Here is a 24244-nt window from a genome sequence, read left to right on the forward strand (position 1 = left end):
TCCGATCACCCATTCATGGGGCACCTCCAGCTCGTAGCTCAGGCCACGTGTTGAGTTTTACTGTCCACTTAGATCTGCCCACCCTTCTGACCCTCAGCCTCCTGCGTTTGCTTTCTTGATAAATTATTCTATAACCTGCCTCCCCCCCTTTCTGAAACTGAATATGGACTGCCTGGCTGATCCATTACGCCTTTGTTGGGAGTCTCTACCTTTGGTAAATCTCTCAGCAAAAGGCGTGCCATCCAGGGCACCTTCTGACCTGTGGTGCCCACAGCTCGCTCCCAGCCTGAGTCAAATCAGACTGATGAAGTGGAGAGGGTGTGCGTACGAGCAGTAGCAGTGTTTTGGGGGGCGGGGGAATAATTTCTAACTCGAGGCAAACTCCTCACTGCCGATAATTCTTAAACACCCTCTTTCTTATTGCGTGTGCATGCGTGCGTGCACACGCACACACAATTTATATTCCAAAAAATAAATCCACCTCAGGGAAATGGAGAAAAAAAGTTGGAAATCGGCCAAGAAATCTCCCTCAGCAGCTAAGCCACTTAGAATCTCTGTAACAAAAGTCCTTTGTTCAAGAGGCTCCGGGCAACAGAATCCCCCATTGTGTTCCATGTTACCTGACCTAATTAACTTCTTTGAAACAGGAGTCTTTTGAGCTAGAAGCTACCATCATCCAATGGCAGCCAGAAAAGAAGCCCTTGGGGGTACCAATTCCTACACCTGTTCTCACACATGATAGAAGTGGAGTCATCCCTCACCCAGGAGACCAACAGGAACTGTTCCATTAGATTCCACTTAGATACTGGGCTTCACAATAGAAGGTCTTAATGGGTGCAGGTCCTTTTGTTGTTTAGTGTAAGCCCATGATCACAGCGGAAAACAATTTATATAATCCTTAGGAATCCCAGGCAGGAAATGGTAGCTGTCACCCTCACAAGAGCAAGGGAGAAAAGGCAGGAGTCTCTCAAAAAGGAAATGCACAACTACAAACACATACGTACTGAATTTAATCTTTAATTTCTCAAGCTGAGTAATTTTTTTCTTGAATAGTTCAAATCTCCTACTCATGAACAACAGTAAATAAATAAAATTGGGACTTTCACATGGAAGGCTGTTGACAAGAAGAGAAGTCCCCTATGTCTGGTTTACTACCTCCTGAGTGCTACCTCTGTGGAAAAAGTTTCATCTTACTTTTGAGTCACTGTCACTTTATGTATTTATTCCCCAGCGTTATGAAGAGCTGAAAGTTCGAGAGAAAAGGCTTTGAAAATTATACTCCCAAGTCTCTTGTCATTCAAGGTTTCTAACGTTAAGTGAAGACGATTCTTCTGTTTCCAAGAGAAGACACGAAAAATCAATATTGCAACCGGCCCAGTGAGAGCTCAGAGGCCACTGGGGCCTTTCTATCCTCCGGCATTTGAAGTGCATATGCTCAATTCAATCACATTCTCGGCCGCCACCATCAAAGTCACATGTTACAAAATAACGTAAAGGTTATTACTCATCACAACAATCCGCCTTGCCAGGGCAACCGAAGCTGCATCAGCCAGGCTTCTGGTGGGTAAGCCTTGTTTGCACACGTACTGCTCATGCACAGACCCGAATACAAAGGTGCACAGACAAACACACACGTAGACATTTGCAGAAAATAGCTGAGAAGACAAAACAGCGACTCCAGCTTGGCTTAAAGAGAGGCACTCAAGAGAAGTCCCTAGAGACTGCAAGACGAATGCACCACAGCTAGGAGAAGAACACATCCAGGGCCATGCTTTATTAGAGAAAGACGGAGATGTGTGCTCAGGGGGGAACAGGCGGGAGGAGACGCCGGGCAGTTAGAGAAGTAGACAGAAAACGTGGTTAGTGGTAGCAACAGACCCGTTCCCAAGGACCAGGAAAACCAATCTGTTACAGAGAGCGGAGTCAGTGGCGAGAAAGACGAAAGGTGGCCAGGCTTGAGGAAGGTCCACTTACTGACGCTGCCACACACGGCCATGCAGTACTCCTCTGTGTCAAAGTTGTTTCGGTTGCCGCCACATCCGCCGTAAAAGAACGGGGCGCACTTCTCTTCGGTCACATCAAAGTACCAGCGGGAGATCATTGCTCGGCATGGCCCTGTCTCGGCCTGTTCAGAGCACACCTCTAATCAGAGGAGACGTGGGGAACCACATTTAGCATGAAAAGGTACCAGCTCGCGGTTCACGCGCATATTTACTTTTCTTATGCATCAGTCCTCCCCCGGGGGGTGACATGGGCTGGGATTACTAGGCAGATTCTGCCCAACATTTTAATCACCTACCAGGACTTTGGAACGACCTCTGAAATAGAGGCTGTGCGTGCTCATCTGGTTTAATGAGCGTAGCTTAGTAGAAGTAAAAGGATTCAAGCTGGAGGTCAACGTATCTTTTAGCCGCTTTTAGATTAATAGTAAATGCCCCAAAGTGTCTGCACATCGAAATATTTCTACACTCTAAGAAATAAACTTCTCTTCTAGAACAACCTCAAGTCAGCTTTAAAGGTAAAAGGATTGTGTCTGCTTCTGATGTAAAAAACGTACCCTCTCACAAACATCTGATTGTTTTCCTTCATGAAGGGCAGCCTTGCCTCAGAGTATAAAATAATTACATGTATTTTGAATTTAATCCAGTTTGCGGAGAACCAGCCTGTCCACTGACCATATTTGAAAACATATGTAACATCTGTAAATGTGACTTACAGCTGATTATATTAACTTTAGTTAAATACAATTTTTGATTTTTCATTCATCTGTCCTTTGGGCAATAATGTCACAAACAGTAAGACATCGTCAACCAACTCTAATTTGTTAATACATACCGAGTACCATTTTACCTTAAAGCACATCTCACCTGTCAACATACTTTGCCACCCTCCCCAAGATCAGCGCCACGATCACGGATTGATCCAAGTGTCATAACCTCTCTGTTTCCATTTGTAAAGTTATGGTGATTAGAAAAGGAACTCTTCCTCCCATGTGTATTCCATTTTTGTTACAAGTAAAACAATTCTCCCTCTGAGTTTCTGCCTTGCCCTAGCTAGGCTTATAGAGAAACTGTGGATGCCTGAGCCCACACAGATGTCTTGTTTATGAGTTTTCCTATCATACCAAGGAAAAGCGCAAAGCGTCCTTCTCAAAATGCAAAACTCAGAGCTTCCAAATTAGGAATATTCAACAACATTCCTCTGTTCAGTCCTTTAATCATTCACTCAAAGACAAAGATCCACACTGTCCATGTAAATGAGAACTACTGTTTAACCTCCCTGTACCCCACTTATTGCTCTTTCCAATTGAGACTGAGGTGATGGCAAAACCAGGAGCTACCACCACCATGATGACATCGACGGTCAGCATGGAGCTCAGAAGGTGCGTGGCAAATACTGTGCAGGCGAAAAGCCGGTGTGACGGATATCCAAGGTGGTTCTGGCTCTCTTTAGTTGGTTTTCAGATGGACATATCTGGCTCCAGGAGCATCAGCGCTTAAGGCCACCCATCTCTAATGTCTTCTCATTCAGTACTGCTGCTTTAGAAGTCCATCCTTGCCAAGCCATGATGTATTTTCAGTTTGTTTTCTGCACACAGACCTCTCCTGGACGATGAGAATCTGCCATCCCATTCACACAAGCTCCCCATCCACTTGTGTAAGTTATCTCCCATAAAGTAAAGGACTGGTAGTCGTATTTATAAAGGATAAAATAAGTTTTGGGAGTGGGGGAGAGCCTGATCACCTCTCAGTTACTGACAAAGCAGCTTCTGGGCTGTAGAGCTAAGAGCCACACGCCCCAGAGGTGGGCTCCCTGGAAACCACAGCCATCAGCTGTCTCCACTCCTGGACCTTAACGACTCTCTCTCTCCCAGCTGCAAGAAACACCTTTACAGGCTCTCTCGTATTTCCTTCACCAATCTGCACATATTTATGTGACAGGCTCTTTCTTGTTGCGAAGATGTGGTAATATTCATCATTAATCCCTTCCTCAGGCTGTACTCATTGCAACAAGACTGCCAGGCAACGCATGATGTCTTCTGAGCCTACCCTGTGGGTGAAGTTGGCCCTGGAGTTGCCAGAGGCCGCTGCTAGCAAGAAAGGCACAGGGTGTCACAGGACCATCGGCAACAAAACCCATCGTGCCTCAACAACTCACCGAGGTCCTCATATTTTATACATCTTAGTACCAAGTACGTGTGGTCTTGTACTCGTCTGCTGCAGGCCCCACGTGACCATCACGGCTGTGCAGGGGCAGGAACCTGTCTCTACGGTATCTCCTGTGTACTAAATAAAAGTGAGAGAATTTGGGGTAGGGGGAAAAGTGAAGTCATGGGAAAAAAGAATGCTGATCAAAGGACAGGATCTGTGATAGATATCTGCCTTTGTTGTCACCTCATAATTTCTTCTGATCAAGGCAAAACCTCCCAGTCCGGAACTCAAACGGCATTTTAATATAGTGTTGTTTTCTTACACTGCAAGTGAAACATTTGCATTTCATTCATTTAATTTTTCTTCTGCCTCGTTCAAAAATGGCTATGAAACCCCTTTGTCACACCTAAATTTGCAGAGTCCCAGTCAACCAGAAAAAGCATTCAGGACTCGAAATCCATTCATACGTCAACTAAGTAAATGGAATGAACCACACGATGAGCCCACAATTCTTGCTGGCGTCTCCAGCTGCAAGGGTCTTGGCCCATCAATCTGAAAAGGCAAAGATCGGAGTGACACCCCATTTGGGGAGTGTTTTGGTGGCTCTCCTGACATTATCAGGGCTGTTGCACTCTTAACATTGAAGGCCTCACACAGTTTCATGACTCTGGTGTATGTGGACAAGGTGAGACACAGCCATCAATCACACAGAACATGCGACAACGTGGCCAGAGTTGGTATAATAGTGTGTGATAACCTTATGTCAAATAACTAATGTATCGGGCAGTACCCACACGGGAGCCTCCAGAACAGGGGTATGAATGGCTCTCTGTCACTTTGGGACCTCTCAAAGACAAGGACTCTGTCTGGCTGGTTCTGATCTGCTGACGTGGAGGAATGCATTCCAGCTGGCTTGAACCGGAGCAAGCAGGCAGGAGAGAAAGGGTAGTTTGTAATCCCGCCAATCTTCAGCACCGCCGTCCTACCATGGAGCTGACCTCTTCCAACTTTCCTTCTGGCCAGGACTCGAACATCAACTTCCTCAAGTACTAGGGCTCATTTCAGAGGGGACTCAGTGGGAAATTATTTACAATACCATCAACTTATGCAGAGCATTTAGACCTTCTAGGACTGTAATCCCCCTAAAACAGAATCCACCTGAAAATTAAAACTGCAGTTTTCTTTTCTCCACCTTCATTTTCTTCTCAAAATGTAAAATAAGAAGTAAAAAGACTCATATTTTAAAGCCATTCAAATTCCAATCCACCTTCATTTCTATTCAAAGTAAATCTTCCATACCATAATGAAGAAAATTTGCCCAGAATAACAGAAGCAGGGGTCTTTCTCAGAATGCTTAAAGTCAGACAGAAATACTGGCCCAGACTTACACAGACATCTAAGGAACGATGATCTTTGTTTACTCATATTTAAGATCACAAATAGGTTTCTCAATCTTCATCTAGCTGAATTCTGCGGGCAGGGAAGGCTTAATCTCTTCTTTTAGAATAGCTCTATCCACCCTTTAAGACAAGAGACCATTTAATAAACTGGAATACTAGTATACACAAAGCATATGAGCTTATGTGCTTAAAAGCCAGCTCTATGCATTTTATATCTTTGTAAGATAGGCCCTTGCCAAGATCTGGGCTGGTTTCAACACTAAATTCCATTTTCTAAAAAATAATAATATACTAATACAATATAGGAGCAAAGCTGGAGCTCCCTACACTATATAAAATGATTAGGCAGTCCACTGTCCAAAAAATAATGCTTTAACCACAAAAAATTAACTCTAAATAGATGTCAAATTGAAGTAAACTTTATTGTGGACAACCAAACTTAGAAAACTGTATACTTTAAAAAAATGTCAGCATGAAGACAGCCGTGAAAGTGGCAGCTAGGATGAGGGGAAAATCACCACTTTCCAAAGTACAATAAAAGATAATGCCTCCTTAAAAAGCAAGATTAATGGGCGCCTGGCTGGCTCAACGAGTAGAGCATGCAACTCTTGATCTCAGGGTCATGAGTTTGAGCCCCACACTGGGTGTGGAGCCTACTTAAAAAAATAATAAGTAATGTAAAAAGTGTTTTAAAAAATAAAAAGCAAAATTAATAGATTAACAAATAATTAGCTTTAAATAAAGCACTAACTAAAGAATAATTTTAGAATAATGTAAAGCTTTTTATTATTCATTTTTAATAACTAAATTTCAATTATTCTGACTACTGGCATATGTGAAAATAAAACCAGTATTGTATGGAATGTGTAAGGTTTAAATTTACAAATTCTGAGAAAGCAATCACCTGAATAATCCTAGAAGGCTCTTTTATAGAAAGCTAGAAATTATATATTCTGATATTGTAAAGAAACAAAAAAAATTATGTAGGAGAATTTCTCCATATGCTGCAAGAATATATGCAGAATTAAAGTTCAGATATAGTACAAATATACCTATTTTCTTTGAGCTAAAAATTACATACCTTGAAACTTTTTTTTTTTTTTTAAGTAGTCTCCACGCTCAGCGTGGAGCCTGATGTGGGGCTTGAACTCACAACCCTGAGACCAAGACCTGAGCTGAGATCAAGAGTTGGATGCTTAACTAACTGAGCTACCCAGGCACTCCCATACCTTGAAAATTTAGAGTACAAAGGGCAAATATAAGAAGACAAATACAATCTGACTTTGTAATAAATCACTTGTTTAATGTTAACAGTAAAATAAAAGCAATGACAGAAATATTAAAATCTACTAAATATGCTTATCTTTAATATTTCCAATAAGTTTTGACTGATCTGCCTAATCATTCAATTAATAATGAATATGGCCAGTTTCAACGCAGTTTATAATAACTACCTTTCAGCCTAATTAAGTTATTTCTGCAATTCTAAATATTACTATGGGGTGCAACTTTGTGTGCCTAAGTTATTAGAACACATCTTATATTCTGTTGAATAAAGTACACAGATTTGTGTTTAACTCCTAAGTAAAATTTTAAAAAGGCAACATACCAGAAAAACAATGATTGTTTTAAGAGTGTATTTTTTGCTACAATAGATACATGTACTTTTAATTAAAAGGAAATTTTATAATGTGCTTGCAAATATTAGCAAGTAGTCATCAGAAAACCTGTCCAATAAAAAATAATTCTGATCAGGGCAATAAATGACCAGATATTTATTATCTAGTAATCGTTTTTCATGAAATAAAGGCATATACAAATAGGTAAACAAGCTTGGACCAAATGTCTTGTAACAAATCTCACTTAAGCCCCAAATATGGTTTGGACTATGTAAACAAGTGATGGGAACAGCTGTGCGTGGTCATGAAATCACTGACTCAGTAAGAAATGACGGGTGTCAGGGAAGTCTCTAGAAGGTATCTGTAGTTGGCTAGACTGTTAACTGAATTGTGTTGATTCTCTGAGGCTATCTCATACATCTGTCATTCCAATTATACCTGACCCAATTCTCACATCTCCCCATGATGAAAAAGTCTTCATAAAATGCCACCCGAAGGAGATCCACTTGTAAGGATTTAGACTCATGGGTAACTCCCGTGGTGGCGGTGCTGGCCGCATCCACAAAAGGGCACCATTATGACTTTTTCTGATTTCTTTGTTTCCTGTTTGTTATGGGAATAAACTTGTTTTTCACGGAGCTGTGTGGTTAGAGCAACACAGTATTGTAAGAAGCTCCGAACTCTGCATAAGATAAGAAGAGGTCATGTCCTCTGCTGGAAATAAGGCAAAGTGATTTTTCTTAGTGACGGAGAGGCAGGGTATACTGGGAAACTGATTATCTCCGGGGGCGGGGAGTGTGATTTATAATGTTCAATGATTAACATGGTGTAAATACTCCCGCCATTGGTATTTCAAGATATCACTGGTTGTGGCTCACAAAATTCCTGTATAATCACCTTTTAGAGGATAGCAGGAGTTATCTACACTGCACCAATGAGAGGAATTATAAAGGCACAAGTGAAACTAGTCACAATTGCATTTGTAGGAAGACAGTAAGAGTCTTCTAATTTGCTTGGTCTTGAGAGCTGAATTTTTACAAAATTGCTCAGTGGGAAGACACATCAGGGTTCTTTCACACTTGGTGACATTTGATAATATATTAAGAACACCCCCACCAGAGATAAGGATGGTTTTCCCTTTCAGTTTCTTATTCCGGGTCTCAATCTCCTACATCTGCAAGGTATGAAGGGCATGCAATGCTACAAGAAACTACCCCTCAAAGTGCAGTCCATGGATCAACAGGGCCAGTATATCTGGGTCTCAGGAGCCATTCCAGAGGTCTTTCTCTGAATCTATGTTTAGCAAGTTGCCTCAGTGGCTTGAATGGACATTACGGTTTAAGAAAGCAGTGTGATAAACCCTTTTACGTGCAGCTGAAATGTCGAAACCAGATATGGAAGATTCAATCACTTTCTGAAACAACCAGAGGGGAAGGATGAGTAAAAAAGAAGCACAGGTTTTTGGCTTATCAAGAGAGGAATACAACATATTTTAGTAGAGGTATTAAGACTCAATTATGCTCTATCTCAAAAACTTAATTTTAAGAGTTAGCCATACATATTTCTTTGACAGTTTCAATACTTGTGCCTTAAATCCAATACCAACATAGTCATTTTCTTACATACATGTCTATGAAAACTTAGACTTCTCAGAAATCTGAATTTAAGTGATAATGTTCTTGTAACATGCCAGAACACCAGAAATAAAGTTATTATTTTTATTTAGAGAAATAAACAAAGAAGCAATGAAGGAGGCTTGAAATTTACTTTCTTTTATCACCAACAAAAAAGGATGCTTCTAGATAATGCCAGTCCTTCGTGGAGGACAATCCTGCTCTTTCATGACCTTTTTGGGGGGGAGACTGGGCATGTCCACCTTGCCATTTTAGCTGGTCTGTTGTCACAGGACCCCCTACTCAGTGAGGCAAACGGACTGGCGAAAATGGCATGCCTCTGAAAATGACACGATGTCTAAATGAATAATGAATTGTTCTCTCACTTTCTAGATTCTTTTATTATGTTTGATTTTTTTTAATTGCAAATTCCATGTTGTATAGATATATGCAATTGTTGTGTCTGAGGCATTTGTACATTTTTTGAATAGCAACTGATTTGGGGAAAAACATGAGGAAGACTAGTATTTTTTTTTTTTAAACCGGTTTCTGGACTTGGAATAAAATTATTTTTTATTTTTATAGATTTGGACATAATTGCATTAAAATGCCTTTGGCTGATTATGCCCATTACTAACACTGAGTCTTGAAACATACAGTGTAGGAATGGAACATGAAAAGTACAAGCCATGAGCACTACTAGCCATGTAAAATATCAAGCAAATGAAGTTCAAAAGTATAATTTCCTATGCGGCCATGCAGATCTTTGGGAATATCCTAAACCACTGATTTCTGCACTTTATGGTATGCAAATTATATCAATAAATTTATTAAAAAATAGAAAACTATTTATGTATACACACAATTTTTTATATGGCTCTCATCCTCACTCTGACATTTTAAGCAAACTACCTGACTAGGCTTTCTGAATTGGCACCATCCAGCTACCTGAAAAGAAGTGGTCAATGCCATGCTCGGTCTCTGTCAAAGCATGTTTCAAACACCTCAACATCAATGGCTATCATGCCATGGGCACCATCAAGAACAGGCTGCCACCTGTCACATCTATGCCCAGTACCAACATGGGTTCTCTCAACGTCGTTAGGAAGGATGCTACATCTGGTCCAGGAACAGAGGTGTATCTTATTGGCCCTTAGTCGTAATACTGAGGGAAAGGCTTCTTCGAAAGGGAGGAGCCATTATCCCTTTGCCTTGTTCCCAAATACAAACTGGAGCTTTATTTTCATTTTTGGGCAGCACGCTGTTATGAGGCCTTCAACAAGAGTATGTGAGCACATTTTATGTTCCCAAGTCATGCTCGGTTTTCCCCCAAACCTGGTAAAAGGTTAAATATGAATGATAAGTAAGAATCCTATTAGTGAATCAGAGGACACCTTGTTAAGTGCCACATCCATTACAGACAGGTAACAACGAGATGTCAGAATTAGGCTAAGGTTTGGTTCCTCTACCCTGGAGATCGGTGCAAGCCACTCTGATTTATTTACGCCAGTTTTCGAATTCCTTCCTTTTGGTGCTCTATAAACTGGCAAATCTCGATTCTTCCTGAAAATCACTCATATGCCAAATTCTCATCAATGCCTTAGTTAAAACTGAGGCTGAGCACTCTCCTTCCTCTGTGCTGTCGAAGTGCCTTAGCAGCCAGGTCGAAGAGACTTGTGTCTCTCCCCAGGAGGGAGTGTGCAGGAATGGCTGGGAGCAACATGACAGAGCCACCCTAATTCATATCCCTGTGCCCCCAGGAACCAGCGCAATACCCAGAACCTAAGAGTGTCTGGTTGATGTTGGTGGAACATTCAGCAGTAAATCACATGGTGCTGCTCCCAGATTAATGACTACCAGAGGGAGAAGAGAAATAATTTCATTCTGCAGAGTTCAGTCATCTAGCCCAAGGCAAACAACATTAGATCAAACTTTTTAACTTCATCATCATATACGATGCTTAAAGAGCTACCTGTGTCAGTCTCTGTCCATTTAATAGATGAACTTCCAAGAGGTTCAAAATACCCGCAAGAAATGAAACAGTATCTTGAAATGCAGTAGCATTTAATATTATCTGGGTTGAATTTTCAGCTAGACATAAAATTTAACTGCAGGTATTTTAATATACAATGTATGTTCATAAAAAAATATTTTAACCAAGAAACCGAGTTAGGTTGTTTTTCTTAACATGTATAAATATTACCTCTATTATACCAATAGATATGGATACAGCACATTTTATGTTTTTTATAATTAAAAAAACCAATCTGTTGGTTTATCTTTGGCATTCCTAATTAGTAGTGAACATTAGTTCTCTGAAAAATCAGAATAATGCTTATAATCGTGACAACCATAGCACTATAGGTTAATTGAACACTTACTGTCTACCAGGAACTGCGTTAAGTGTTTCTCATCGATTACACTTCATTGGATCCTCACCAAATGATTAAAATGAGGTAAGTATTATTAAACCCCACTTTACAGAGGGAAGCAGTGGGATTTCAAGGTTATTTGACTGACGCAAATTTACATGGTTAGGTGACAGAGCCGGGATTTGATTCTGGGCAGCCTGCGCTTTTAAAACAAACCACTTACAATGTGCCAGGCATTACAGTAAATGCTAAACATGGATCAGCTAACACATTTGTTCAAAAAACATGAACCGTCTTATCAGCATCTATACCACACACATGAAAAAAGACTTAACCAAGGTTATTTAACTAGCCCAAGGCCATAAAATCATCAAAAATTCTCTCTTGAACACTTGACTAGTCTGCCTCTAAACAAAATAAAACTACTTTAATGAAATTAACCTGGCAGGGTAGTATCTGAAATATAAAAACTTCCTAATATTTTTTTCTTTTTTTTCAGATTTGTTTGAGAGAGCGCAAGCACATGGGTGGGGGAGTGGCAGAAGGAGAGGGAAAAAATCTCAAGCAGACTCCCCGCTGAGCTTGGAGTCGTCTGGGGCCTCGGTCTCATGACCCTGAGATCATGACCTGAGACACAACCAAAAGTCAGATGCTTAAATAACTGAGCCAGCCAGGTGCCCCTCCTAATATTTTTCTCATGACTCATATCAGGGGTTTTCTGTAAGGACCCAGATAGTAAATACTTCCAGCTTTGCAGGCCCTACGGTGTCTCTTGCAACTACTCCATTCTGCCTCTGGAGCAAGAGAGCAGCTATGGACAATACGTAAACAAATGGGATTGGTTGTCTCCTAATAAAACCTTTGTATTAGAAAGCAGGTGACTGGCCATATATGGCCCATGGTCATAGATTGCTGACCCCTGATCATCATTAGTATTATTTAAGTAACAATTCTAAAATTTAGGAAAGGCTCAGTGTGAGATAATAGTAAGATGAATATATGACTACAGCAAAGGAATACACATCTACCAGGGAGCACAGGTTAAACTGAACCAGTATGTATCTGTAAACAAAAGGAAAAGGAAAAAGAAAATGTAGACATTAATGAAGTAGAAATAACCTGGCCCATTTGGATCTGAATGCTGGCTTCACCACCTCCCACCTTTGTGACCATGGACAGTTAAAAAAAAAAAAAAAAAATTCTCCAGGCCTTAGCTGTAAATGGAGAAATAAAATTTCTACCACAGGGCACAGTTACAAGGATTAAAGATAGAAGTAGCTGCCCTCGAGCGGTAGGCAAGTCCATCTCATAACATAGCTGCCTCCCCACGACACTTTCCACAGGAGGAGTGCCTGGCTATCAGCAGGGGCACAGTGAATATCTGCTGAACAAATGAGCAGAAGAAAAAAACCAGACTAATTCTAGATGGAGAAAACAGGCTAGAATAAATCAAACATTATGTCATTTATTATAATACCAAAGTTTAATCAGAGTTTAGAATCCATGGTTGAGTCAGAAGCTGCCCTGACATCTTGGGTTATGAAGTGTTATCCCTTCTCAAATCACAGAAAATTAGGAGCAAGAATCTAATATACTGTTGTTTTACTCAAACTGGTATTGGCTTATTCCACTGGGTCAATATCCAAGTTTTCCTGAAGTACTAAAACCAATAAATCCTAAAGCCAGATGGCTGTAGTAGGGTGCTCACTTTTCCCCCTGGAATTGGTAACAGAGTGAGAACTGATATCTTCCCACTTCAGCACCATTCATTCTAATACAATACAGCGGAAAATTTTATGACTGTGCCAGAACGTCCTATACTTTCGTTCCCTCTACCTATTTCTTTCAAATTTAAACAGGTTATAGAACGATTGAGTTTTTGTTATGAAGCACATTAAAGAATGGTATTAGTAGCAATATGCTACTAATGAAGAAACAATTTTCTTATTAAGCAGGGCTGTAAATCACATTTTCTCTCGGGCACTGAAACGTTAACATTGAAAACGAGATTGTGAGCCTCTTTTCAATATCTCTTCTTTGCAAGTCGCTTCTGATTTTTATTTTCAGCATGCGAGCAGGCTCCTTACAAGTCGAGTCTTACAAAGTCAGCAATCGGGTATGGCATTGCTGGGCTTCATCATCCGGGGAGAGTTAGCTGGGGGTACAGAAAACTCTCTGACGTGGACCCAACACACCATAACATGTTTCTTTCCCAGAAAGCCTTGCTTCAATTACACTTTTGTCCATTTCAGGAGTCTTCCATGGGATGGATGGATTCCTATTAAAAGCTCTTCTAGAGACACTTGGGTGGCCCAGTCAGTTAAGCATCTGCCTTCCGCTCAGGTCATGATCCTGGGGTCCTGGGATCGAGTCCCGCATCGGGCTCCCTGCTCAGCGAGTAGCCTGGTTCTCCCTCTGCCTGCTCTGCCTGCCGCTCCCCCTGCTTGTGCTCTCTCTCTCTGACAAATAAATAAATTAAAAAAAAAATAAATAAAAGCTCTTCTATTTCTAGCATTAACAGTTGGTACCATAAATGACCACATGGTGTGTTTAGAAGGTCACTGTTACTGCTCTTCTTGCCATCAACATTATTAACTTGTTATCTTTTAGGGCTAGCGTCTTCAAAACAAAACAAAACAAACCAAAAACCCGAAAAAAAAACCCCAACTCTCTAGCCGGGAGATTTTTTTTTTTTAATTTCTTTTAATTGCCTTCGCCTTTCTACAGAAAATACTGTAAAAACTTATGTTCCTCTATGTTCTAGCTTAGCTAATAATGCCACATTGAGAGAAAAACTCAAGCAAAAGAACTGGACTTATTTAGAACATAAGACTGTATTATCTCAAGAGAACTCTGCCTTGGTTTGGAATATTGGCCTAAGTTTATGTGGCACTTTCTCATGACACTGCATTAATTATGATAGTCCCTGTTCACCCAACCACTCACAGCAGTAACATCATAATAAAATCTCTTCATTGTTTCTACCAGAAAAATCCTCAGCACATGGTAGGTCCTGAAGTGATCACCCTCAGCTGATGCTCGTACTTTGCCAGCCTGGCATTGAAATTCTGCACATTTTAGCCCCAACCTAATTTTCCTGTAACTATGTCATCCAAAGACATCTGCTCTTGCTTAAATCGGACTGACCTTGTCTCTGAAACATGCCATGTACCTGCCTATGGCAAACCTGTGTTGCCATCTTGAGTGCCTCTAAAGAATGCTAGAATAAAATCTATTGGTAGACCTACTACGAGCCCTTGTACTTCTAATTCAGATGCCATCTCCTCTGTAGAGCCTTCTCTGATCCCTTACTCTTTGCAGTAGGCTCTGGGCGCGTACTTTTAAACACAGATGACTTTGTGTTTCTTTGACTTAAATTTCCTACTAGATTTGAACACCCATGAGGGTCGGCTCTCCTGTGTGTTCTCATCATAGGATCCACTAAGCCCAGCAAAGTGGCTTATACTAAAAAGGTGCTTCAGAAATGAGTGTTGAGTAAGTGGGTGTTGATGATGTAAACAGCTGTCTTGATGGAGATCACCAGAACTTCAGAGCCACTGTAGAATACTAGCTGCTGTAATCAGTAGTCACACATCCTGGAGCTTTCAAGAAGAGAAGCTCTGAAAAATCTGTCCTTTCCCTGCTAGGAAAATAGAAGCTAACAAGTTCATTTAACCACAGATGGTCCTAAGGGGCACATGAAACACATTCCGAGAAAGGATGCTTCGGGTATTGAAAAAAACCGTGGCTCAAACAAAACGTGCATCTACTTAAATGTATACCTGCTTACACAAGCCTTTATGTGCTGAATGCAAAAAGAAGTTGTCATTAAGTAGGGAACGATAAAGTTAAACAGTCTATCTTCTACTCTATTTTGTAAAGAATATGTGACTCTTTCAAAGAATTTTTAAGTTAACTCTGAGCGCTCAACTCGGAATCATCTCGGTTTTAAAAGCTACAAGTTAAAGAAACACAGAACCTCAAACACACTAGTTTTAAGTGAAAGGAGCCAGACACAGAAGACCACGTATGACGCCACTTATAGTAAATGTCTAGAAAAGGCAAATCTGTAGAGACATAAAGCGGACTGATTATTGCTTAGGGCAGGCGGTGAGAACAAAGATGAACTGAACGGGTGTGAGGAATCTCATTGGGATGATGGAAATGTTCTAAGACTGGATTATGATGATGGTTACCTAATTTGGTAAATTTATTAAAGCCTCTGCGTTATACACTTATATACTAAAAATGAGTGCATTTCATATGTAAATTATACCTCAATGAAGGTATAAAAAGTGCAGTGAACGGAAGAAGATAGTACAGTGATGATTAGAAATCTACTTAAGGCCCGGAGAAAGTAGCCCATTTTAAGCTCCAATTTAACAACAGAACTGAACTCGTCTTAGCTTAATAAAAAGAGAGAGGAGGACTTACAATATTGTAACATGCGTGGACAGACTTTAAAAGTATCTGAATACATTAAAACTCCACCCATCTGTATTCACCCCGTCTAATTCTATGACCATCTTTCACCATTTGCAAAACAAACGCCTAACCTTTAAGAAATGCAACCCAACAGTTCACTAGCTGCTATAATAACATTTGGTTGTTTAATGTAAACTCAATGCTTGCTTTTATTTCATGGAGACAAAAAAGGAAGTCTGTTAGTTCATTCACGTCACAACATTCTCAACAGGACCATTACTTAAACAGAAACAAAAAGTCTGAAGATATTAACACTGTATCTACCTCTCAAAGAAAGCATTGCCACTCCCCCCAGTAAAACTGTGTAAGGACAACACAAAAGTCATCCAAGTTAAATTTCCCAGCAAAAAGTAGTGTGACAACTCCCCAAATGTCGTTCTTCTGTAATGAAATTTAATTCCAACTATTCACTAAATCTCCACTAAGATTTATCTAAAACCTTCTACAAGGCAGGCCCTCTGCATGATGCTAAGTAAAAGCCTGTCCTTGCCTTCAAGGAGCTCATAGTCCAGGTGGCAAAAGAGGCAACAGGTAGTAAGAGTGTAAGGAATACCCACGGCCAGGGGCATACCAAGGAGGTCACCTAACCCGGCCTCTGCCAGAAGAGACGGCAGCTGGGCAGGGGGGGGGGGGTTGCAGAACCAGGTGGGACGTGCCAAGCAGCATACAACACAAGGCACAGAACAGGCTGTAAATCAGGATGTCACATTATTTGAAATGAACTGTTAGACGGCTTGTTAGACCCAAGAGAGTTTAACAAGCATTAAGACTTGTGACTCTGAATTTTATTTCTGGTGGGGGAAGGCTGTGGTGGTAGGCTGGAGAGAAATTTCAAACTCTGGTATGATGCTTTCCGTTTTCCCTAACAGAGGAGATCCAAGTCAATAGTGAGTTACCTCGGACCACCTCTTCCACCGACTCCGTGGTGGTGGTGGTGGTTGTGGCGATGCTGGTGGTCCTCTCCGGGGCCTCTTCATAGGGTTCTTCTGCCTCTTCCTCTACCTCCTCACCAACCTCACCATCCTCGACGCCCTCGGCTGCTTCTTCCTCAACATCAGCCACTTCCTCCTCCTCTGCTACTTCCACCACTTTGTCTTCGCTGGAGCAGGAAATAAAAATAACAGTAATAGTCATTTAAACAAATTTCAGGAAAGGGGGAGGGGAACCAACAGCAAAGGCTTTTGGCAATTCGAGAGGGAATGTGGCATCAAAGAAAACACATGCACGAGACTTGAAGCCGGCAGGTCAAAGTAGGAATCCCAGCTCAGCAGATCTAGTGTTCTGTTTTTTTTTTTTTCTTAAGATTTTATTTATTTGAGAGACAGAGAGCGAGTGAAAGAGAGAGCACGAGCGGAGGGGCATAGGGAGAGGGAGAAGCAGGCTCCCCACTGAGCAGGAAACCAGATGCAGGACTCGATCCCAGGACCCTGGGATCACGACCTGCATCGAAGGCAGATGCTTACCGACTGAGGCACCCAGGCACCCCAAATCTATAGTGTTTTACCCCTTCTTAGTTTACATAGTTGCAAAAAGGGTATACTGTGATTCCAATTATATGCTATTCTGGAAGAGGCAAAAATTATGGAGACCATTAAAAAGATCACTGGTTCCTGGGGAGTTGGGGTAAAAAAGGGAGAGATGAATAGGCAGAGCACAGGGGATTCGTAGAGCAGCGAAATTACTCTGTACGATACTCTAACAGTGAACACGGGACACATGCATTTGTCAAAACCAACAGAACTGTACAAAACAAAAGTGAACTCTAATAACTAATGTATCAATATTGGACCAGATGTACCATTCTCATGAAAATGTTAACAACAGAGGAAATGTGGGGGTGGCCAGAGAAGGGGGAGAGGGGGACACCTGCTCAAATTTTCTGTAAACCTAAAGCTGCTCTAAAGAAATAAAGCCTATTAAACAGGATAGAGGAAGGAGGCTACCCAAAACTGAGTTTGCTGTGTGCAGATGACTCCTCATAAGGTATACGGAAAATACCACACAGCATCTGCACGGCAGATACTCGTTTAGTAAAGGTGGAAACTGGTTCAACTATTGCGATTCGAAGTTTCAACTGGCTATGGATGAGGAAGAAAACACTCGGGTAAATAAATCTGTACTACCCAGTGGTCAGGAATGCCTACTGAAACTATACAGCTGTGGTCCCTACTCTTGCTTCTTGAGTAAACACTGTGGATAATATTAAGTATTTCAGTGCTTCTCAAATGTCAGCGACTACCAGAATCACTTGGAAGGGTTCCTGAAACACAGAGCACTGGGCACCATCCCCCCGGGTTTCTGAATCAGTGGGTCTAGGATGGGGCCTGAGAATTTGTATTTCTAATAACTTCCTGGGTGATACTGATGCTGAAAGTCAGGGGGTGATATTCTGAGAACTGCTAGAATATGTAATATGGAGAAGAATGGTATCAGATAGTCAGTCAATCACAGTACAATTGGGAAGGGGATCAGAAGTAATACGTAGGGCATTAAATATGTAGATACTGATGCACAGTGGTGAGTAATAAATCAGCACACGTGGACAGAGGAAGAGGGGTATGTCTGGAACAAAATGAGAAAGCCCTAGTAAGACAGCCTTGTGGAAATAGTGTACCTGCAGTGCAGACATGGTCAAGAGCATCTGAAAGATGATAAATGAGGACAGGAACGTGTTAAACAGCAGAAGTATTTATCACACGCCATCTGGCCAGACAGGAGAAATACATGTTGCATCCTTGCTCAGATCACAGAAACAATAATGACAAAAGATCTAGATGTGGTGGAAGCCTGCAACGTACCAGAGCCTCTGCCACGGGTCTCACCTGACAAGAAGCATCACAGGAGTAAGACTGAGGGCTGCCATGCTGACAGGTTTGCCCAGAAAAAAAGAAACAGGGGGGGAATTATTACCCTGTGGCTGACTCTCGCCTAGAAGGAGAAGCTCGTTGGGCAGTGTATAGGAAGTCAGATTTCAAACACGTTAGGGAACGGGAACAGTAGGATTCCATGGTGTGGGAAGACAGAAAGGAAGAAGGCAAAAGAGGCTCCCACAAACGGAGCCAGAAGGACAGCCACGAGTAATTTTGTGGATGAAAAAGAAAAAGCTATGTAAGGAGATGGAATACAGCACTAGAAGGAATTCCTGTAATCGGATTAACCCATAATTTAAGGAAATTTTATAGATGTTCTATAGAAATGTGTCCCACCTGCCAAGTGGAACACCTTTCTAATTCTGATTAAATATGATGCAAGGATAATAAATGAACACCTCCAAAGAAGTTGAAGCATGTGGCTAGAGAAAAAGGAACTTACTAAACAGAATAACATTAATCATAATTTATTAGTGTGTTAATAAACGAAGTGTAATACAGAAGACCCTAACCAGTTATTTTAACATTTCCATATAAGACCAAGAAGAAAAAGGCAAAAAGGGAAAATGTTGCCACTGATCATCAGATGGTATAAGACTTTATCTGCTTCAAGATAAATGGGGTGCCGTCGTTATATCTTGATTACCTGAATTCCTGCACAGAAGTCTAACCGAGGCAACAATTCCAAAGAATTCTGAACTTAACAGCTGCTCACTTAGATGCTCCAAATTTTACTCAGTATCCTGCCTCATTTTTCTAGAGAATCTCAATGTTGTACTACTGTCCCACCAGCCAATTTACTTTCTTCTGTATTCAGTCAAATTACAGGTACCAGTACTATTCGGTTCTCTAAATTACGTAGAAAACTGAGGTAAAGCCAGGAAGAAAAATCAAACCAGACCAGTATTCTCCTGAAGCCATGAAGCGTGCATGCCCGTTGTTTTGTGGGTCCCAGTATGTGATCTATGTGATCTGGGGAGAAGACAGCACTGTGCTTCCAGGTGCGACAGTCAAGACAGGACCGTGGGTACCCCCGGGAATCTCCCTCAACCTCCCCTGTTATGACCTGACTGTTGCACCTAAGGCTCCAAACAGAAAACATGCTTGTGAGAAGAGCTGTGTTTCAAGTGATCGGCATCCTAGCATGTGTCTAGCCACAAAAAAAAAAAAAAAAAAAGAGTGAAATATACACTCATCATCCATCACTGCATCTGCCTGAGCAATTTACTAGCATAATAACAAGGAACAGAGATACATAACAGTTCAACTGGCTGAGGAATTAAATTACTTGGCTTAAGAGAACTCAGGTCCAGTTCTTATTACCATGGCTTTGATTTGTGGAATTTAATGATCTATTTGGACACAATTAAATCAGCAACATGCAGTTATGTTTGTAATGATGCTGCATCTTCCCACAGAATGCCAAACACACCAGCATCACGCTGCCAACTGCAGCTTTCACGGATAGCAGGGAACACAGGAAAGGGGAGAAAAATCGGACTTTTCCACCAACTCTTCAACTGCTGGGCAGCTTTGTTCTGAGATGTGACTCCGGTGAGCTGGTTTTGGAAAGTTGCTCGCAGTGCAAGAAAACGCCAACGAGGGGCCAGTTGATGGAAGTGTGAGGCTGGGTGTCATAAAGTAATTTCCTTGTAAATAATCAAAGAACTCACAATAAAACAATCCCTTGGTAACATGGTGGAATATTCATATCACATTCACACGTCTTAGTGTCTGTCAATTGATAGGAGACAGCTTTTATGGTCTTTGAAGTCCAATAATGAGAAACACTTCTAAAGGATGAGGGGAAAATCCTGATCATCCTCAGGAATATCTGACTTTAATAAGAAGGTTAAAGGGTCAAAGGGACATTTCTAGGAGGAAATAAATCACTGATAATGAAATTTTATGTGTCAGCACTCAAGAGTTTACTCTGATGAAGGATATGCTCCATCACAAAGGTGACTCTCCTTGTATTTCTAGATAAAGGCTGACCTTGACAGATTCTAGTTGCCATTGCCTCCCTGATGTTCCCTTCAGATAGGGAAAGATTTGATTCACATACCAGTTTTAATTCCTTTTTGTTTAAGTCACACAAAACAATTCACTATTTGCATTCTCTAAAAGAGCTGTATTTACTCTTTCATAGCAACTGCTAAAACTGACTTTCCGTTGCCCCTCTGTAGGACAAAGGGGAGGAAGCAACATCCAGAATGCTGTGATCCCCGTGGTTTATGTGAATTGGACACGCACGGGACCCGAACACCACGGTGATGGGGAGATGAAACAGAATAGCTTTCAAGTCCCAAAATGTAAGACCAACCCAGGACCAGAGGGGCAAGTCTCAACAGGAAGATGCTCAGACACATGTATGTTTATTGAACTAGAAAGGGGAAGAAAGCGTCTCCCAGAGTCAGGAATAGAGAGAGAAGATAAAGCAAATTTTTCAAAAGGTAAACAGGCTGTTTTCCCCTCTCTGCCCCAGTTCTTGGTGCTCCCAGAGTTTAACCTGGAGGGTACAATGGCTGAAGACTCAGTGTGTTCCAGGAGAAAGCACGATCCAAAATACTGCTGTGAAATTAGGAAAATTAGAAGTTGTCAGAAAACGTGAGAAAAGATAAAAGAATGGAAGGTTATTCTTCAGGGTTCCAAGTAAAAGATTCAAGAGGCGCGGAGCTAAGTAAGAAAAAGCCAGTGTCTCTCCCACCTAAAGGCACTGTTAGGAGTCAAACATACAACTGGACACACGGCCTCATGCCATTTATACACACTGCGAGAACAGGCAGCCCTCCCTGCTGCCGCCGGAGCTCACAGGTGGTGCTGCCCTTCGGCGGGGGGTGGGGGGCGGGATCTGTGAGTGGCAGGAGAACGGGACAGAGGCCTCTGGGGGGGCCGGCCAGGCAGCACTGGGGTCTGGGGGCCGCTCTCGGGTGTGCGTTCAGTTTTGAAAACCCATCATTGGGCTGGCTACTGTGTTAGGTGCACTTCTCTTTACGTAAGTTACAGTTCAGGAACGAGGGGTGAAAGGGGAGAGAGAATGCTGCTACTGTGCTGCCCCATTCTTCCTTAACAGTCTCACAACTGAGCGAGAAAAAGAGCTGCTTAATTGATAAAACTGTATTTTCCGGGACTCCAAATCTGAAAAAAAAAAAAAAAAAAAAAAAAACCAACACACCAAAAAAAAAACCCAAAACACCTGCACTCCAAACCCCCAATCCCGTGAGAGCACAAATTATGAAGGTAGAAGGCAAATAATAATATATAATAACAACAACAATAATAATGGTATGTAGATATAATAAAGTATGTATATAATTACATATAATAATTACATAGAATAACATATATAATCTTTTCATTAGTGAAAATCTTTCACTACCTGAAGGGACTATAAACAATTACGTATATATAGATATATATGAATATATATAGAGGTACATATGTGTAAATATACACCTATACACGTATACACACATAATGTATATACATATATATGGCTCCTTCAACCATGGCCTCACTAACTAGGCTGAACTGGTTAAATAATTAATTCTCCAAGTTAATTAATTCATTAAATACAGATACTTTATAAATGAATTTGAACCTGAGGTTCATATAGGATTCAATCCACCATATGCTGATTACTAAAAAAAAAAAAAAAAAAAAAAAAAAAAGTTACCTACCTTTAATGTTGTACTATTAGAATCTCTCCTGCCTACAGGTAAATAATATATAAAAACAGACCCCCACAGATTTCTCTTTAGTAGTCTACTGAGTTTCAGGATAGTTGTTTTGATGACATTCCTCAGTTAGTAGGTATTGTTAATTTTTCATTTAAAGAATCTCTGAGAATTTGATTAGTCTTCTCTCCTGAGAAACACACTGTGGCAGAAATTGTTGGTAAGCTACCCCAAAGCCATACCTAACTCCTTTCCCCCATCCCTTCTTCGACCAGAGAAAATAGGAAGGCAAACATTTCATGCCCTGTCTCCCTTGCAGATAGCGAAGGCCAAAGTGATTGCTGGGTCTCTGGATAATCGGATGCCAGCAGACATCTGCCTGGACCTCTAGGTGGGGTTTCTAGGAAGGCTTCACTTTCCAGATGAGAAGGCTCATCATACCGAGTCGTCAGGGCGCTTCTGCCCCTTTGCCCTTCTATCTACTTTCTCCCCGGCAGGGCAACGGCCACCTGTCAATGGTTAGTGGATAAACATCCAGATGCAGAAGCTGATAAGGGGAGTGGGGTGGAAAGATACAAAAAGGCCACGTCTCCAACAGCACTGCACCAGCCCGGGGCTCCCCACCACTACTGACTGGGGGTTCGGGTATTTGCAGCTATAAGCGTCCCTTGCAGATGGCTGGACTCCTGCTTCAGGGAAGGAAGGGCAAAACTGAGACAGCCAAAATTCATGACTCAGGCATCAAGGATGAGAGCCAGACAACCTAAGTCTGAAACGAGAATGTATCATCATTGTCACATATTTAATCGGAATGTCTCTTCTGGGCAAGAGAATCTACTCTGATTACTACATGAGTAACAGACATACTGCCTACTAAATGTTTTAGAAATTCAAAGGGGAAAGTGATTCTGGTGAGCTAGAAGTGTCTGAGCTGGTAGGCCGTGAAAGGCAGGTATGAGGATGAGGGAGGGATATCCACATAATGCACAATCAGGAATAACAAATTACATAAGCTTGACTATAACAGAATTCAACGAGGCACTGAATTTTAATAGTGGGGTATGCTAAACTGCAGAGATCAAGGATTCAAGATATTTTTTCTTTAGTCAATGGATAGTGAAGTATTTGAGTTGAAACAAATGTGTGCCAATTGTTAACGAGCAAAAAAAGGGTCATGCATTAATTTACCTACCCACTGAGCCATTCTTTTTCTTGAGCAGGGAGCCCGAAGTGGGACTTGATGCCAGGACCCGACTGAGCCATTCTATTAAGAGCCTCTCTATGCCACATACCATTAGACATTCAACCAACAATGTTTATGGTGATTTCGCCAAGTGCCAGGTGCTAGTCCAGAGACTGATGGTGGATTTGTGAGCAGGACAGAGCCTCTACTTTCCTGGAACATGTATTTTAGTGGGAGGCACAATATGAACTAATAAAAAAGAAAAAAAAGTCAAAAGTATACAGAGAAAGGAAAGGGGGCTAATGTATTAACCGGTGACTATAACAGATATGTGGGGCGGGAATGGGGGCAGCATTTCAAAGAGGATGGTCAGGGGAAGGCCATCAAGACACAGAAGGCTGAAAGAGTCCGGGTGGGGGCGCTGGTTGGGGCAGGAGGAAGAGCAAGTGCAAAGGTCCTGGCCTGAGGAAAAGATGATAAAGAGAAAGCCAGTGAGCTTAGGGGGCAGTGGATGAGGGGGAGAGGTATAAGGTAAGGCGGTAGAGACAGACAGGAAGGGCATGACCCCGTAAGTCCACGTTGGTTAAGAAACAGCAAGTTTATTCATGTGCAACAAAAATGACTCCATCAGATTTAAGTTTTAAAGATGGTTCTGGTTACTGAGTGGAGAGCAGACTCTAGGGATTCAAGAGTAGAAGCTGGGACATTGCTTTGGGAGAAGCACACTGGGGAGCAAGGGTAGTTCATGGGGCTATCAAAAGGACAATGACATCACTGTCCAATAAATATGACAGTACTACAGTGATAACAATTTTGAAGGCTAGGAAACCCAAAAGAATAAGATCTGACCAGACCTGGGTGTACAGCAAGACAT

At 41.5% G+C, this 24244-nt stretch overlaps 1 protein-coding gene across 7 annotated transcripts in view; it reads right to left on the minus strand.

The window, feature by feature from the left end:
• Window positions 1-24244, minus strand: part of LOC113916785 (amyloid beta precursor protein) — a 263295-nt gene that overhangs the window by 99435 nt on the left and 139616 nt on the right. For 4 of the 7 annotated variants that reach the window (XM_027583753.2, XM_027583752.2, XM_027583751.2 and 1 more), the window contains exons 6-7: window positions 16537-16739; window positions 1975-2142 (exon numbers count right to left, since the gene is read on the minus strand). In XM_027583753.2, coding sequence (XP_027439554.1) covers window positions 1975-2142; window positions 16537-16739 — 371 coding nt within the window. The remainder of the gene's footprint in view (window positions 1-1974; window positions 2143-16536; window positions 16740-24244) is intronic. The other 3 variants (XM_027583754.2, XM_027583756.2, XM_027583755.2) reach the window with 1 other exon arrangement.

This window comes from Zalophus californianus, chromosome 1 (assembly GCF_009762305.2).
Source record: "Zalophus californianus isolate mZalCal1 chromosome 1, mZalCal1.pri.v2, whole genome shotgun sequence".
Taxonomy (NCBI): domain Eukaryota; kingdom Metazoa; phylum Chordata; class Mammalia; order Carnivora; family Otariidae; genus Zalophus; species Zalophus californianus.